Below are 13,588 nucleotides of genomic sequence, written 5' to 3' on the forward strand. Positions count from 1 at the left end.
TCTGAGATTGGAGGCAGGCGGTGGGGGGAGGGGGCTTTCGGAATCATCTGGGGCTCAGGCCCTGCTCCCCATCAGCCACACCGAGTTCTCGTCTCCACGCTCAGCAGGAAAGACTGGGAAGGACGCACACAAACGTCTCTGGGAAGAAGGGCGGGTGAGGCCACTGAGACGTGAAGGGCAGCGGCCACCCTGGGTTTGGCCACGTTGCTGGAGAAAAGGGCGAGAAGACTCGAGGCCGGTTAACTGCCCGCTCCCTTCCTCCAGCCTCCCTCACCGTCCACCCAGAACAGGCAGATCCCCTCCTCAGAAAAGTGCATCCCCGTGAACTGGGCTTTGCCCACTTTGATCATATCTCTCTGAGAAACTTCCCCAGGAGCTGAGTTATGAGGCCACTCAGGAGGGTAAGGGCTGCGTGTCAGCTGTGAGCACAGGCAAGGAGGGAGGCCTTCTTGCTGCTTTACTCCAGGGTGGCCTGGACCCTCCTTTTTTCATTCCAATCCCGAGGGGGAGGAGCTCGGAATCCTCGACTCCAGGCACATCAAGAGCCCCATCCCTCGGGTAAGGCCGCCACTGACTAGCCCCAGAAATCCCCTTCTACGGGAGCCACGTAGGACAAACCGGTCCCGGTGTGGCTTACCCAGAACCCTGGCCACAGGCCTTTGTCTGACCTCAAAGATGAGCTGGGGGAGGGCAGTGCTCCAAGCAGCAGAGAGAAGCACACGCTGCTGCTGACCACAATTTTCCCGAGCTGCATCAGGCACCCACGACCTAAGCGTGCGGGTCAACGCCGACCCTACGACTGGGTCCAAGGGCCTGGGCCTCCCAAACGTGCCCACCACCCCCGACTGTCCCGTCTCAGGAGGATTTCACGCCCACCCTGTCCTCGACGTTCACCTAGGTGCCCTCACTCACCATCACCGGTGAGGTTTCTGGGGTCCGGAGCAGGCTGCAGGCCACAAGCACGCACACTGAAGAAAGCGGGAGAAAGACCTCCACTTGCTGCCAACGCATCTCATTAGCCCAGGAAGTCTCGAGGGCAAAGCCCGAAGTCAAGCCCAGTGGGGGAGCAGCTGATGGGACCGCAGAGTGTGACTCGAGGCAAACACTAGCTTTCTCTCCAATTCGGCCTCCAGAACAGAACATAGCCCGTCGGGTAGGAAGAACGGCCTCGTTGGTCCCACGGCCTTGGAGCGTGCTGTCAGCTCCTCATGACTGCAAACAAGCCTCCACAGAAAATAATTCTGCTTATCTCTCTGGGGCCTTCATCAGCCCTCATCTCACTTGAACGAAACCTCTGCCTTTGGAGGGAGAATCCAAGTACTCTCCACTCCCTCCCATAGGAGACTGTCACTCTGGAAGGTCTGGCTCTGGCTGCAAGTGTCATTCCACTGCTACCAAAAACCCGTGTCCGTACCTGCTACAAAACAGAACACATACCTGCGACGCTGGAGGTCCTGCACTGCCATTCCTCTGCTCTACTGTATCAGACTACTACTAACTACAGGACTAGCATTTCTCCGGAAAAAGGAGATGCGTGCCAGGAAACAACATTTCATAGGTGCTTCACTCCTGGATGCCGCAACGCTCAAAAGGACAACCAGCCTTGCAATCCACAGCTGGGAAGGGTGGCCAGAGCAGCCCGTTCTCCGAACAGCCAGCACCCAGACGCTGGGCCGTCGGAAGCATACTGTTTCCTCTCACCTCCCTCGGCACTGGGAGCGGAACCGCCCCGTTCCCACCGACGTGGTACCACACGCGAGCCGCCTGGGTTCACTTACATCTCTCACTGTCGTTCTGGTCGGCAATGGCCTCCTCCGGGGCGACCGACTTTGGCTTTTTGTCCTGACTTCCTTTCAGCCTTTCCCAGTCAGCGGGGCTGAATTTGCACACCTCGGAGTCTTTGGTCGTGGGGTGGCCACCTTCTCGCTCTTTCATCTCCAACTCTGAGAAGCGCATCACTGCACGCTAGAAAGAGAACGGAGATGGAAAAAAGACACACCTTACCACCAAAGCTATTTCACTGCCCTTACCTTAAAGGAAAGTATCTTCAAAGAAAAGTTTGCCCAAAACCAACCACAATTTATGATACAACTGAGATATTTTAAAATTGAACGATAAAAATGTAAGAGTGTCTATGTGTAACTAGTCACACACTCTTTATTCGTAAAGCCATATGTACGTAGAGGTATATGTGGTGTGTATGTATAGCCATACATACACTGTGGCATACAGACAGACATTCTCTTTCGAAGGTAAATAAAACAAAACAAAAACACAACGCAAAGAAAGCAAAACAAAAACACAACAGAAAAGAAAACAAATGCACAATGAATAAAGACGACCATGGCCCACAAACTTCCCTTTGTATATTTGGAAATGAAATTTAACTCAAAAGGTTTATGTAAGATTCTAGTAATAAAAATTTGAAGAACTGACCTCACAGTAAGCAGCGGGTAGACATAAAATACTGTCCTCTTGTAATCCTTCCATCTATGTAATTAAAATGGGCACTTAATGGATCATTTAGATAACTTCATCCATTTTTATAAGCATAAACCAATTTTTTTCTTAACATTGCAAAACAATTTGGCTTTGTCTTTTAATTAAAAGTAAAATATCTTAAGGAAATTCCTATACAACATCTATCATTCACTAGCAAGTTAAATACATACTCTATCCCTTTAAGCAAGGTTTGTTTTTTTTGTTTTGTTTGTTTTTTTGGTGGAAAAAAAAAATTGCACGAATCTCACAGACATGCGGCCGCTACACACCTCCACCAAGTATCACGTAAGGCATTCTAAGCAGCGCTTTTAGGTATATTTGTTAACGTACAGTAACGGCAGAGAAATCAAAGCGATTGATAGGTAAATGTCATGCAGTCTTTTAGACATCCTTCGCAATAATTAAAACTTCCGTTATCAGCATTCGAGTGGAGTTCGCTTAAAATCTACAGAATAACTTAAAGTATCCACTTACGTCCCCTTACTGGACACATTTCAAACATTTAAATTATCCTAAGCTTCATTAACCAAATCAGCCCGGTGTCCTGCCCTATCATACCCCCGGCCCCCTCCTCTTCACACATTAAAAAAACCTGACAACTGGTCAGGCTCCTGAAATTCGGGTGGGGGGGGGCTCACCTGCAATGCCCGCTGGTCCCGGCTGAGCTGACCGGAGTCTGCGTACAGTCCGGTAGCGACACACTTGAACCGGTCACCCACGTAACCAGCGGAGTTTGCGATTCTCTTTGCCAGCTTAGATGGCTTCGGTTTCAGAACTTTGCCATCGGTTGATCCTGCCTCGTCAGCTCCGTCTTTGGTGTAGGTGGGGGTGACGTCCACACTCGGTGGGGCACTGCCCACGCAAAATGGTTTGGGATCCTCTTGGGTTTTCCCGAAAGTGACCGCAGAGCTGTCGCTCCCCAGGGTCGGCTCCAGGAATGGAGTCGAGACCGGAGTCGCCAGGTTCTCCTTGTTGGTTACCGCTGGAACATTCTCCTTGCTTAAGCTGGAAACTGGCTGGCCCGGAGCCTGTTTGAAAGTATAGGCTTCGTGGAAGTCACTGATGCGCCCCAACTCCTCTCTCAGGGCAATGAAATCCCGGTGTGGCTGTAGGGCCACATTTTACTTTTTTATTTTTAATATATGTTCACATGTTTCCATAAAGGATCCAAGGTGGCCCATAACGTAAGGACACACAATATTAGCTTTAAAAAAACATGAAAAAAAAAAAAAGAGAAATCATGATCCTGGAAATGGGTTGCATCCTTTTAAGGGGTGAGAATAACAGAATGAGTGAGCCAAAGATTTGGGAAAGGATCTCACATTTCCAAATGTCCAAATCTTAAAATTGCACCAAGTGGGAATGTAGCTGTGGCAATATTAACCTGAGAGAGCTCTATGATCGTTGTCTTTACTCATCACTTGGTTGCAAGGTCATAAATGACAGGGTAAGTGAAGGAGGGCAAGTAGACAGATAAGAGTCATTTCCTGATTCTCAAAAGAAGGGGCATCACCTAGGGAAGGGTACTCCAAAATCCTACAGGAATCATCTGGATATACTAAATTTTCTAGGTGGCAAAAGTATCTCATTTGACCCTAGCAGCCAGATGGAACTTAGAAAAGTAGTGAAAAGCTACTCAACTGAATGCAAGTCATATGACTAGGAGCATGTCAGTGAAAAGTTCAAGTGAAGATGCTGTGGAAGAGCAATTCACCTTGTGTTTGAGCGTCCTCAGAACGTGCAATGGGAGATGCAGTACCTGCTCTGTCTCACAGTGACCCTCCAACCTCTTAACTCATCTTTCCTGGGAAGCTGAATTCAAAAAGTCAATTTAAAAAAAATAGGGCTTCCCTGGTGGCGCAGTGGTTGAGAGTCCGCCTGCCGATGCAGGGGACACGGGTTCGTGCCCCGGTCCGGGAAGATCCCACATGCCGCGGAGCGGCTGGGCCCGTGAGCCATGGCCGCTGAGCCTGCGCGTCCAGAGCCTGTGCTCTGCAATGGGAGAGGCCACAACAGTGAGAGGCCCGCATACCACAAAAAATAAATTAATTAATTAATTAACTTTAAAAAGATAAAAGTCTCTAGTAGAGAAATTTTATCAGAGCCTAGTATTAAGAGCTGTAGAGCCACAAGTTTCCCATGATACAGCCTTAGCAGAGGCTGTTAAGACAGTGACAGAAAATTTGTACCGAGGGAAATAGCAGAAGAGTTTGCCTACAATTCACGAAAATGATCCCTGCACTTGGCCTGAAGGAAATCAGCAAAATTTGTAACAGCTTGTGTATTTGTATGCGGGATTGAGAATGAATTTAATTTTTTAATTTCTCTGAATTATCACATAAGATTCAGAAGATGCTCTCTCTGCCTAGAAGCCACCCCACTTGGATAACTATGCCTATGGAGTTCCTTTGCCTATGACTCCTACTTGCTAACAGACTGGCAGCCTGGCCCCAGGGCCTGGTCGCTGCTCCCAGTGCAATGGTGGATATGGTGTCAACGGTTGCAAAATCAAAGCCCCTTACATCCTCTCCATGCCTCTGTCCCACCCCCCACCCCACTCACCATTGATGTTCAGGAAGGGGAAGGTGTCCTGGATGGGAACGTGGTGCTGTGACTGGTCCAGCTCATCTTCCTCATCTTCTTCATCCACATCATTATCTTTCTCATCCCAAGGAGCAGATCCAGTGGATCCTACCCGAGAAACACACACACACACACACAAAGGTCAAAAGTGAGGCGCTCATGTTGCACTGTCATCCCTGCAGCTGACCCACTGTTCAAGCTAGGCACTGCCAGCACAGAGGTTCCTTGGGTTCAGTGTGCACCCTCAATGCCAAAGAGTGGGAACCAAGGGTGTTCATCCCACTCCCAGCTCCTCCTACGGAGCCCCAGTGCAAGCTCTCATCCCCTCCCCTATCCAGGAGCTGCAGACCCTACTCCCTTCTCCTAGAAATCTTTTAATTCCTACTCTAAGCCCCTTTCTACACATTCGCATCCCTTCTAAGGACCCAAGGAGCACAGCTTCTCTCCTTTATAAGCTTACTGTGAAGACAGACCCTTCCCTCATGGCAGAGCCTCACTAGATTCACTGGAGGTCAAGTCTAAATTATCTGGCTCTTAGTCGGAACTGGCTAAACATTGAGTAAATATAGGGATCAGGTGGTATTCTCCTAGGAAAAATGCCATACAAATTAAATGATCACTTACCCATCACTTATAAAGAGAACTTAATAGCCTTCATAATGTCATGTCAATTGATTCTTAGAACAGCCTTTGAAATACGCAGGAAAGATGAGAACCCAGATTTTATAGTGGAAGAAGCTGAGGCTCAAAATGTTGAATGACTTGATTCAATGTCCCACAAGTAGTGAAATAGAAAGACCGAGGTTTGTAACTCAGACCTTCTAAGTTTTAATCCCTCCTTCTTCTAAACTACCTGGCCTCTCTTCTCAGTGTTGAGTCCCAAGAGAAGTTATTTTTTATAGAACTCAATACCCCCTCTTCTTTCTAATGCTTTACTGTTCCACTGGGTGGGCAGGAAGACTGTGCTAAGTTTATATCTTTTGTTCTCTGGGTTCTAGGGACAGGATATCTTGCTTTATTTACCAGTCTTCAACTTTGTAAGCGAGGCGACTTTCAAGTGGACTATCGCTTTAAGGGTCCAGTCCGGAACCTGGCACACTGTCCACCTTCTCCCCAGCAGCTGGGGCCTCACCTGGGTTAATGATAGAGCCCTGGGGCTGGGGGATGTCACACACTTGATATATCTTCACTGGGTTCATGGGCACCTCCTTGGTGCCGTCGTACATCAGGTTGAATTCCCTGCTCTTGTTGAGTGCACAGCGGAGCTGGGCCTTCCATTTAGCTGGGTCGGGGTCGTCCACCCCTTCCTGGTACTTCCCCTGTCTCCACAGCCCAGGCCTGAGGGATAGGAAACTGCAGTGAGTGCCTGCTTGTTGCCCAGAAACACTGGAAAGTGTGCCCGCCCTCCCTCATACAGACACAGATACACACAGCCCTGCCTGACCGCCCCATCACCCCAACTCCAATTTACAGAGACTGCAGCAGAAAACACCACGCTGGGGACCAAGCAAGGCAGGGCCTGAGAGAAATTAAGCCAAAGGCAAATACAGTATTTTAAAAAGAGGAGCCTCATCTCAAGTGCTTGTGCCAGCATCATCTGTCAAGACTACAATGGCCTTAATGAAGGGTTGAAAATAAAGAAAAATCTGGAACAAGTATACACCAAAATACTAATGGTAACTTTTGGATAGCAAGATTTCAGGTAATTTTGTTTTGTTTTGTTTGCCTTATTTGTTTTTCACATGAATTGCTTGTATAATAAGAAGAGAAAGGGAGGTGGTGTATGATATGAAGAATTTAGGCTTGCTGTTCCCTCTCCCTTCAGTCTTTAATCTGATGCACAAATAACTGTTGAAACCAAGTACCTTTAGGAGTAGCAGCCCATAGGAGGGCAAGAAGCACACTCTGGGGGTTCAGCTTGCCTCAGTGCGAGGCTGAGGGCCTCAAGTCCTAATAAACTCACACCACCTGCCTTTCCCTGCTTCCTCAAACTCCCACATTGGGAACATTTTGCTGGGAACACCAGTGGCTGGTGGCCTGGGCCAAAAGCAGTGTGGCCCCGCCTCTCTGGTTTTCAATTTCCAGGTCTAACAGGCATTTATGTGTCTGTTCACGGGATATCAGCCCTCCCCCACTGTTAACGTATCTCAGATGTCTACACTTTCTTCAGGGCTGTGACGTATGTGCTGGTGCAGAAAAGGGGGATGTCTTTGGCAGAGGACTCAAGATCAAGAGAACGAGATGGACCGGCCAGACTGCTCCCGCTTGATGTTAGGAAGATAAGGTGGCCATGTAGTTAGAATTCTGCAGGGGAACATAGCCTATATAGTCTATGGGTTTGCGGATCCACAACTTTTATTTTTTCAGTAATGCCAACCAAGCTTATAAGAGACTGACGTATAATCCAGAATGCCAGTCTACTCGTTTTCAATGGGGGATAAAGCTGGTCAGTGTCCAATAACCTGGACATAACCATGTATGATCTCAACCAGTAACTCCTGTATCTGGTTTCTAATGACAATTCCAAGAACATAAGACCCACTCAACATTTAAATCCAAATTTTCAGATGACTCCAAAGCTAAATGGAAATGATTTGATATTGAACTCTAAATTTGCATTATTTAGACTATCTCTTACCCAGTTGGGTAACCCAGAATCGACAGTAAAAGGCTCCTGCTTTCCCAAAAATCACAGGGCATAAAAATGAAAAGCACTGGAAAGGCAAGACCCCCAGTGAATTTGCAAAGCTGCTCTTGTGTCTTTTTCTTTTTGACCTTGAAGCCAGGAGAAATTCTAAAAATACAAATGTATTAATTTTTAAAACTTGACTTTACTGAATATTGGTCAGATCCCCAAGCCTACAAAAATAATTTTATTTTTTTAAAAATGCTCCCTGCCCCAAAGGAGTTTACAATCCCTTAAAGGAGACAGATGAGTCAATAGATCAGAAATACAGATACTATGTGAACACCAGACACAGTAAAACTGCCTAATCCAAAAAGAGTCGGGGGGTAGGTATGGTTGGCCAAGTTTATCAGAATTTATGATTCTAGGGCTGAATCTTGAACATGGGTAGAAGTTAACCAGGTGAGAAGCGTGGGTCACGATACTCTAAGCAGAAGAAGCTTTATGGGCAAAGGCAGAGGCTGAAAAGCACAGTGCTTAGGGGACCTACAAGCAGTTCAGCTTGCGTGGAGGCAGCATGAGATGAAAGTCTGGGCTTGTAAGTAGGAACCATGCCAAGGAGTTTGGACCTGATTCTTAGAACACTGAGAACCACTGAGAGATTTAAGCAGGTTGTGATGTGATCAGATTTAAGTTTTAGAAAGAACCCTCTAGCTGCAGGACTGAAAAGGGTTTGAAGGGAGGCAAGGCATGAAGATAATACATAGTCTCTCTATAATCCATATAATAGTGTTACTAGGGTCTGAACTAAGGAGGTGGCAGTAGGGATAGAGGATACAGGTAAAGACGCTGACTTGACAAAGCTTGATGATGAACTGATTCCTTGAAGAAGGTGAGAGAGAAATCAAGGATGATTCCCTGGTTTAGGGTTTGGGAGACTGGGTGGGTGGTGATGCTGGCCACTGAGATAGGAGCAGGTTTAGAAAGATGATTTCCCTTTGGAAATGTCGGATTTCAAATGCCTGTGGAAGGCCTAGGGGAGGATGCCCAGCATGCCCAGGGCAGTTTTTTATCCCCACTCACCTCTCACATCACCTGAGGGACTCTCCCTGCCTGCCTCCAGCCTGGAAGAAGGTCCACCAGATTACTGACATCTCTGCCCTGTGGGCAAGGACCAATTTCTTTTCATTTCTGTATCCCTGCTCAGGCTTTAGCACACAGTAGGTCAATGTGTATTTGTTGAATTGCCTCAAATTTACAGAAATACACTTCTTGGGGAATGAATAAGTTGCTATTACAGATGGAAGACCAGAAAAACAGCTATGAGCAGAAGGCCAAGGAGACACTGCAGAAAGTGCTGGAGGAGAAAATGCGTGCAGAACAGCAACTGCAGAGCAAACAGGTGTGGGGATGCTCCATAATCCTTGGGGCTGGGAACCCTGGGGCAGTCTGGGTGGCAAGGGAGCCAGCTGCACAACTCCCTGGAACCCCCAAGGCACCACCCTCTCCTCTGATCTCCCTCAGCGGTCCCTGGCTCTGGCCGAGCACAAGTGTGAAGAGTGGAAGAGCCAGTACGAGAGCCACCCCCAGCATGCAACTGTCCCCTACCCTGCCAGCCCAGTAATCATGAATGCCATCTTCTTTCTCTTTTTTACAATGTGGTACATATGGATTTTTTTTAAATGAGATTTAACCAGCTTTTAAACCTTTCTTCTTTCTAACAATATCAGTACTCTCTGACTCTCCAAATGCGCCTTTTAAAGTTGATTTAATTTATGAAAAAATCACCCTTCATACTTTCCCTTTCTTTTTTAAACCTCCCCATGGTAGTGTAATGTAGTAGAAGGAGATTTGGCCTGGGAGTTTGGACACCAGGGTTCTAGCTGCAGTAACCCAGTTACACACGTTATATTATTAAAGAAAAAAGTAACTTACAGAAATGTATGAGGCCATTATGCACATACACACAAATATATATTCACTCATATATCCATAAAAAAGTAGTCTGGAAGGTTCTATAAAATGTTAAAGGTGTTCATCCCAGGGTGGAGGAGATATACGTTAACTATATTACCCTCTTAAATTTTTACAGTAAATATATATTACTTTTATAATTTAAAAAACCAAACTTTTCATTTTTAAAAACCTAAAACATGAAAGAAAACTGGAAAACCAACAAAATTAAAAAAATCCCTAAGTCTGAGGCAACGATTTTTTTATCCGAGTACAAGTGATGAATGAAAATACTAAGAATGGTGTGTGACACCTTAAAGTATAGAAAAAAATACAGTAAGGCAAATAGGCATTAAGATAATAGAATATAAAAAGTTACCCAGATATATTCAGACAATGGACTACTATTCCAGTAATAAAAAGAAATGAATTACTAATATGAACTACACAGATGAGTCACAACAACATGAGGAGCCAAAGAAGCCACATGCAAAAGGGTACTTATTGTATGCTTCCATTCATATGAATTTCTAGGATAGGAGACACTCATACATAGTGAAAGAAAGCATGTCAGTGGTTGCCTGATGCCAGGCCTGGGAAACTGACTGTAAAAGGACATGAAGGAACTTCTTGCAGGTATTGGAAGTGTTCTGTATCTTGACTTTGGCGATGACAATATAGATATACACGTTTGTCAAAACTTATCAAATTACATACTTAAAACGGGTACACCTTGTTGAATGTAATTCATACTTCAATAAAGTTGATTTTAAAGTTAAATTAAAAAGTCACCTATGGGGACTTCCCTGGTGGCACAGTGGTTAAGAATTCGCCTGCTAATGCAGGGGACGTGGTTTCAAGCCCTAGTCTGGGAAGATCCCACATGCCGCCGAGCAACTAAGCCCGTGCGCCACAACTAGAGCCTGTGCTCTAGAGCCCGTAAGCCACAACTACTGAGCCCGTGTGCCACAACTACCGAAGCCCACGTGCCTAGAGCCCATGCGCCACAACAAGAGAAGCCACCACAGTGAGAAGCCGGCGCACTGCAACAAAGACACAATGCAGCCAAAAATAAATACATTAATAATAATTTTAAAAAAAATAGTCACCTAGATGTCTGAGTGAGACAGAGTTCCTTTAAGCTTTCAGTCCCAGCTCTTCTCTGAAGCCTCCCCTCATTTACCCTGGCAGCATGTGACCACTTTGCATCTCTTTAACACCTTATATTTATCGGTTCCATTCAGATTTGATGCTTGAAAAGTTTTGTATATTTTATGTCTATCTTCCATTAAACTTGGTTCCTCTAAGGCAGGAACAATAATCTCTTTCATAAATTGAGACCATTACAAAAACAGAATTATGTTCCCTTTCCTCTCAATCAGGGGAATTTGAAGTAGGATTGATGAAATCCTGGAAATCATAAGCAAAAATGTCATTTCTGCATTTTTATGGCCAGAGGGTCCTGTGTTTTCATCAGATTCGTGAAGATATCACAGAGCCCAACAATGTTAAGAATCTCTGCTTTGAATCCATGTGCTTTCACCCAGCTCTATGGTACAAGGCACCCTGCCCCTGGGGCAATCTGTCTGTGGTCCCTGCAAAGATGATAAACCCACATCAAAGACACTTACTCTTCTGCATGTCAGTAGACTCTACTGCCATCTCTTCCTCCACAATGATGTCACTATCACCATCTTCAAGATTCATTTCTGTCTCATCTATAACACTGTCTTCTTCATCTTCCTCCTCCTCATCTTCCTTGGAAACATCCTTTAATGCGGCAAGTAGTCTGTTGTAACCAGAAACTTGTTCTGGTTCACTCTATGCTTCAATTTTAGAACTTGAAGTACCTATAAACTCTCTGACTAAAAGGAAAATGGGGATTTTAAAAACAAAAATTATGCTGTTCTTGTTGCTACCCCACGACTATCATCAGGCCCACAGTGGAACCAAGTTCAGACTTTTCTAAATAAAAACTAGCTTTTCTGCAAATATGCAACCCTATCTATTCAACCAAACCTAGCACCAAATTTGTTTAAAACAGCTAATCTAGCTATGATTCTAGAAGCGCTTCCTCTTCTTTGAACTGCTAATGTTCCACATGGGAAGACAGCAAACTAAACACATGGAGCTTTAGGTTATAAGGCGATCTAACCTATGTGTCAGACATTTGGCACCTTTAAAGGAGCAACAGGAAAACTTACAACAAAAAAGTGTACTTTATTTCTGAGTCTGTGGTAATGAAATAAGACCTTTGATGATTTTGCACTCTATTTTATGTTAAGCAAACATGACATTCCCTCTTAGGATTCACCAAGAGCCCTCTGGTAAGCCTCCTTAACAGGTTCTAACAGGCTAATCTCTCAGGACAGTTTCATACTCTATACTATATTAGTTATCACAATGGCATTTTAACAGACACCTGCACTTAAAACTAAGCAATATTACTAAAATATAGCTTACATCTAAAATCAAAAAGAGTGGAAATGTAGCCAAACTTTATTACCATATATAATCTTAAAAGTAACAGTCCAGAATCTACTATCATAAAGAAGGTATAAAGCATTACCAGTTGACAAGTCTGTGGCTTTGCTTCCTTTCTGGAAACCCTGAGAAGAAACAGGCAATGTTAAACTTTAACTACTAGTATGTAGCAATTAGGAAAAGTCTAATGATACAACTTTAAATGAACATGGCAGACTATACCGTTATAAATACATTATATCTATTGTCAAGTAAAAACTCCACATGCATTTGGACAGGTTTTGGAAGGATATGCCAAATAGATAATAAGAGACGAATGAAAAAGTCTAACAAGACCACATGACAAATACTACAGTCACACAGTAACAGGCTCTCATCCAAAAGATGGGAAATTTTGGCAAATAAAAGCCCTCGGGGTTCACCTTTTCTAGCAAACTTAAGTAGACTATCCCTCTAACTGTTGATAAAGCAGCCCAAAGGGGTGGGATGAGCACTAAGATCATAACTGAGAGTCTGGACACTTATAGAGGAACCCACAACTACCCAAACATTAGTTTCCTCATGGTCATTGAACAGATAGGTGATGTCGAGGGTCCCAAGCAATTCTTTTTTTATTTTTTTTAACTTATTTAATTTATTTATTTTTGCCTGCTATGGGTCTTCGTTGCTGCGCCCGGGCTTTCTCTAGAAAGCCCGGCGAGAGGTGGCTTCTCTTGTTGAGGAGCAGGGGCTCTAGGCTTGCGGGCATCAGTAGTTGCACCACCCTGGCTCAGTAGTTGTGGCTCGCGGGCTCTAGAGTGCAGGCTCAATAGTTGTGGCGCACGGGCTTACTTGCACCGCGGCATGTGGGATCTTCCCGGACCAGGGCTCGAACCCCTGTCCCCTCCGTTGGCAGGCGGATTCTTTTTTTTTTTTTTTCTTTTCTTTTTTTCTTTTTTTCTTTTTTAGAAGATGTTGGGGGTAGGAGTTTATTAACTTATTTATTTTTGCTGTGTTGGGTCTTCGTTTCTGTGCCAGGGCCTTCTCTAGTTGTGGCAAGTGGGGCCACTCTTCATCGCGGCGCGCGGGCCTCTCACTATCGCGGCCTCTCCTGTTGCGGAGCACAGGCCCCAAACGCGCAGGCTCAGCAGTTGTGGCTCACGGGCCCAGCCGCTCCGCGGCATGTGGGATCCTCCCAGACCAGGGCTCGAACCCGTGTCCCCTGCATTAGCAGGCAGACTCTCAACCACTGCGCCACCAGGGAAGCCCCGGCAGGCGGATTCTTAACCACTGCGCCACCAGGGAAGCCCCCAAGCAATTCTTTAAAAACATATAAAACGAACACAAGCTTATAAAATCTCTGCCCAGTCGCCACACAGGAGGCGTGCCGTCTAGCATAAAACTACAGGCTCAACAAAGGGTAGGAAGACCGGTGAAGAACCCCACCTCAGGCGGGAAGCC

General features: G+C 45.5%; 1 protein-coding gene and 1 long non-coding RNA gene across 4 annotated transcripts in view; one reads left to right on the forward strand and one right to left on the reverse strand.

Annotated features, from left to right (window-relative positions):
* Positions 1 to 13,588, forward strand: part of LOC308619425 — a 930,003-nt gene that overhangs the window by 278,308 nt on the left and 638,107 nt on the right. The gene's annotated exons all lie outside the window — the stretch shown is intronic.
* On the reverse strand, positions 3,539 to 12,404 carry LOC308619424 (interferon regulatory factor 6-like). Of its 2 annotated transcripts, none has more exons than XM_081238184.1 (5): positions 12,234 to 12,404; positions 11,296 to 11,529; positions 6,261 to 6,423; positions 5,065 to 5,193; positions 3,539 to 3,706 (listed from the first exon to the last, which is right to left on the reverse strand). In XM_081238184.1, exons 3-5 carry the CDS (start codon positions 6,361 to 6,363, stop codon positions 3,624 to 3,626), a joined length of 315 nt encoding a protein of 104 aa, XP_081094310.1. In that variant the 5' UTR covers positions 6,364 to 6,423; positions 11,296 to 11,529; positions 12,234 to 12,404; the 3' UTR covers positions 3,539 to 3,623. The 2 variants fall into 2 exon arrangements, with proteins under 2 accessions (XP_081094310.1, XP_081094311.1); XM_081238185.1 differs by having other exon boundaries at positions 6,218 to 6,423.

This window comes from Mesoplodon bidens (genome assembly GCF_964165515.1).
Source record: "Mesoplodon bidens genome assembly, chromosome: 6".
Classification (NCBI taxonomy): Eukaryota; Metazoa; Chordata; class Mammalia; order Artiodactyla; family Ziphiidae; genus Mesoplodon; species Mesoplodon bidens.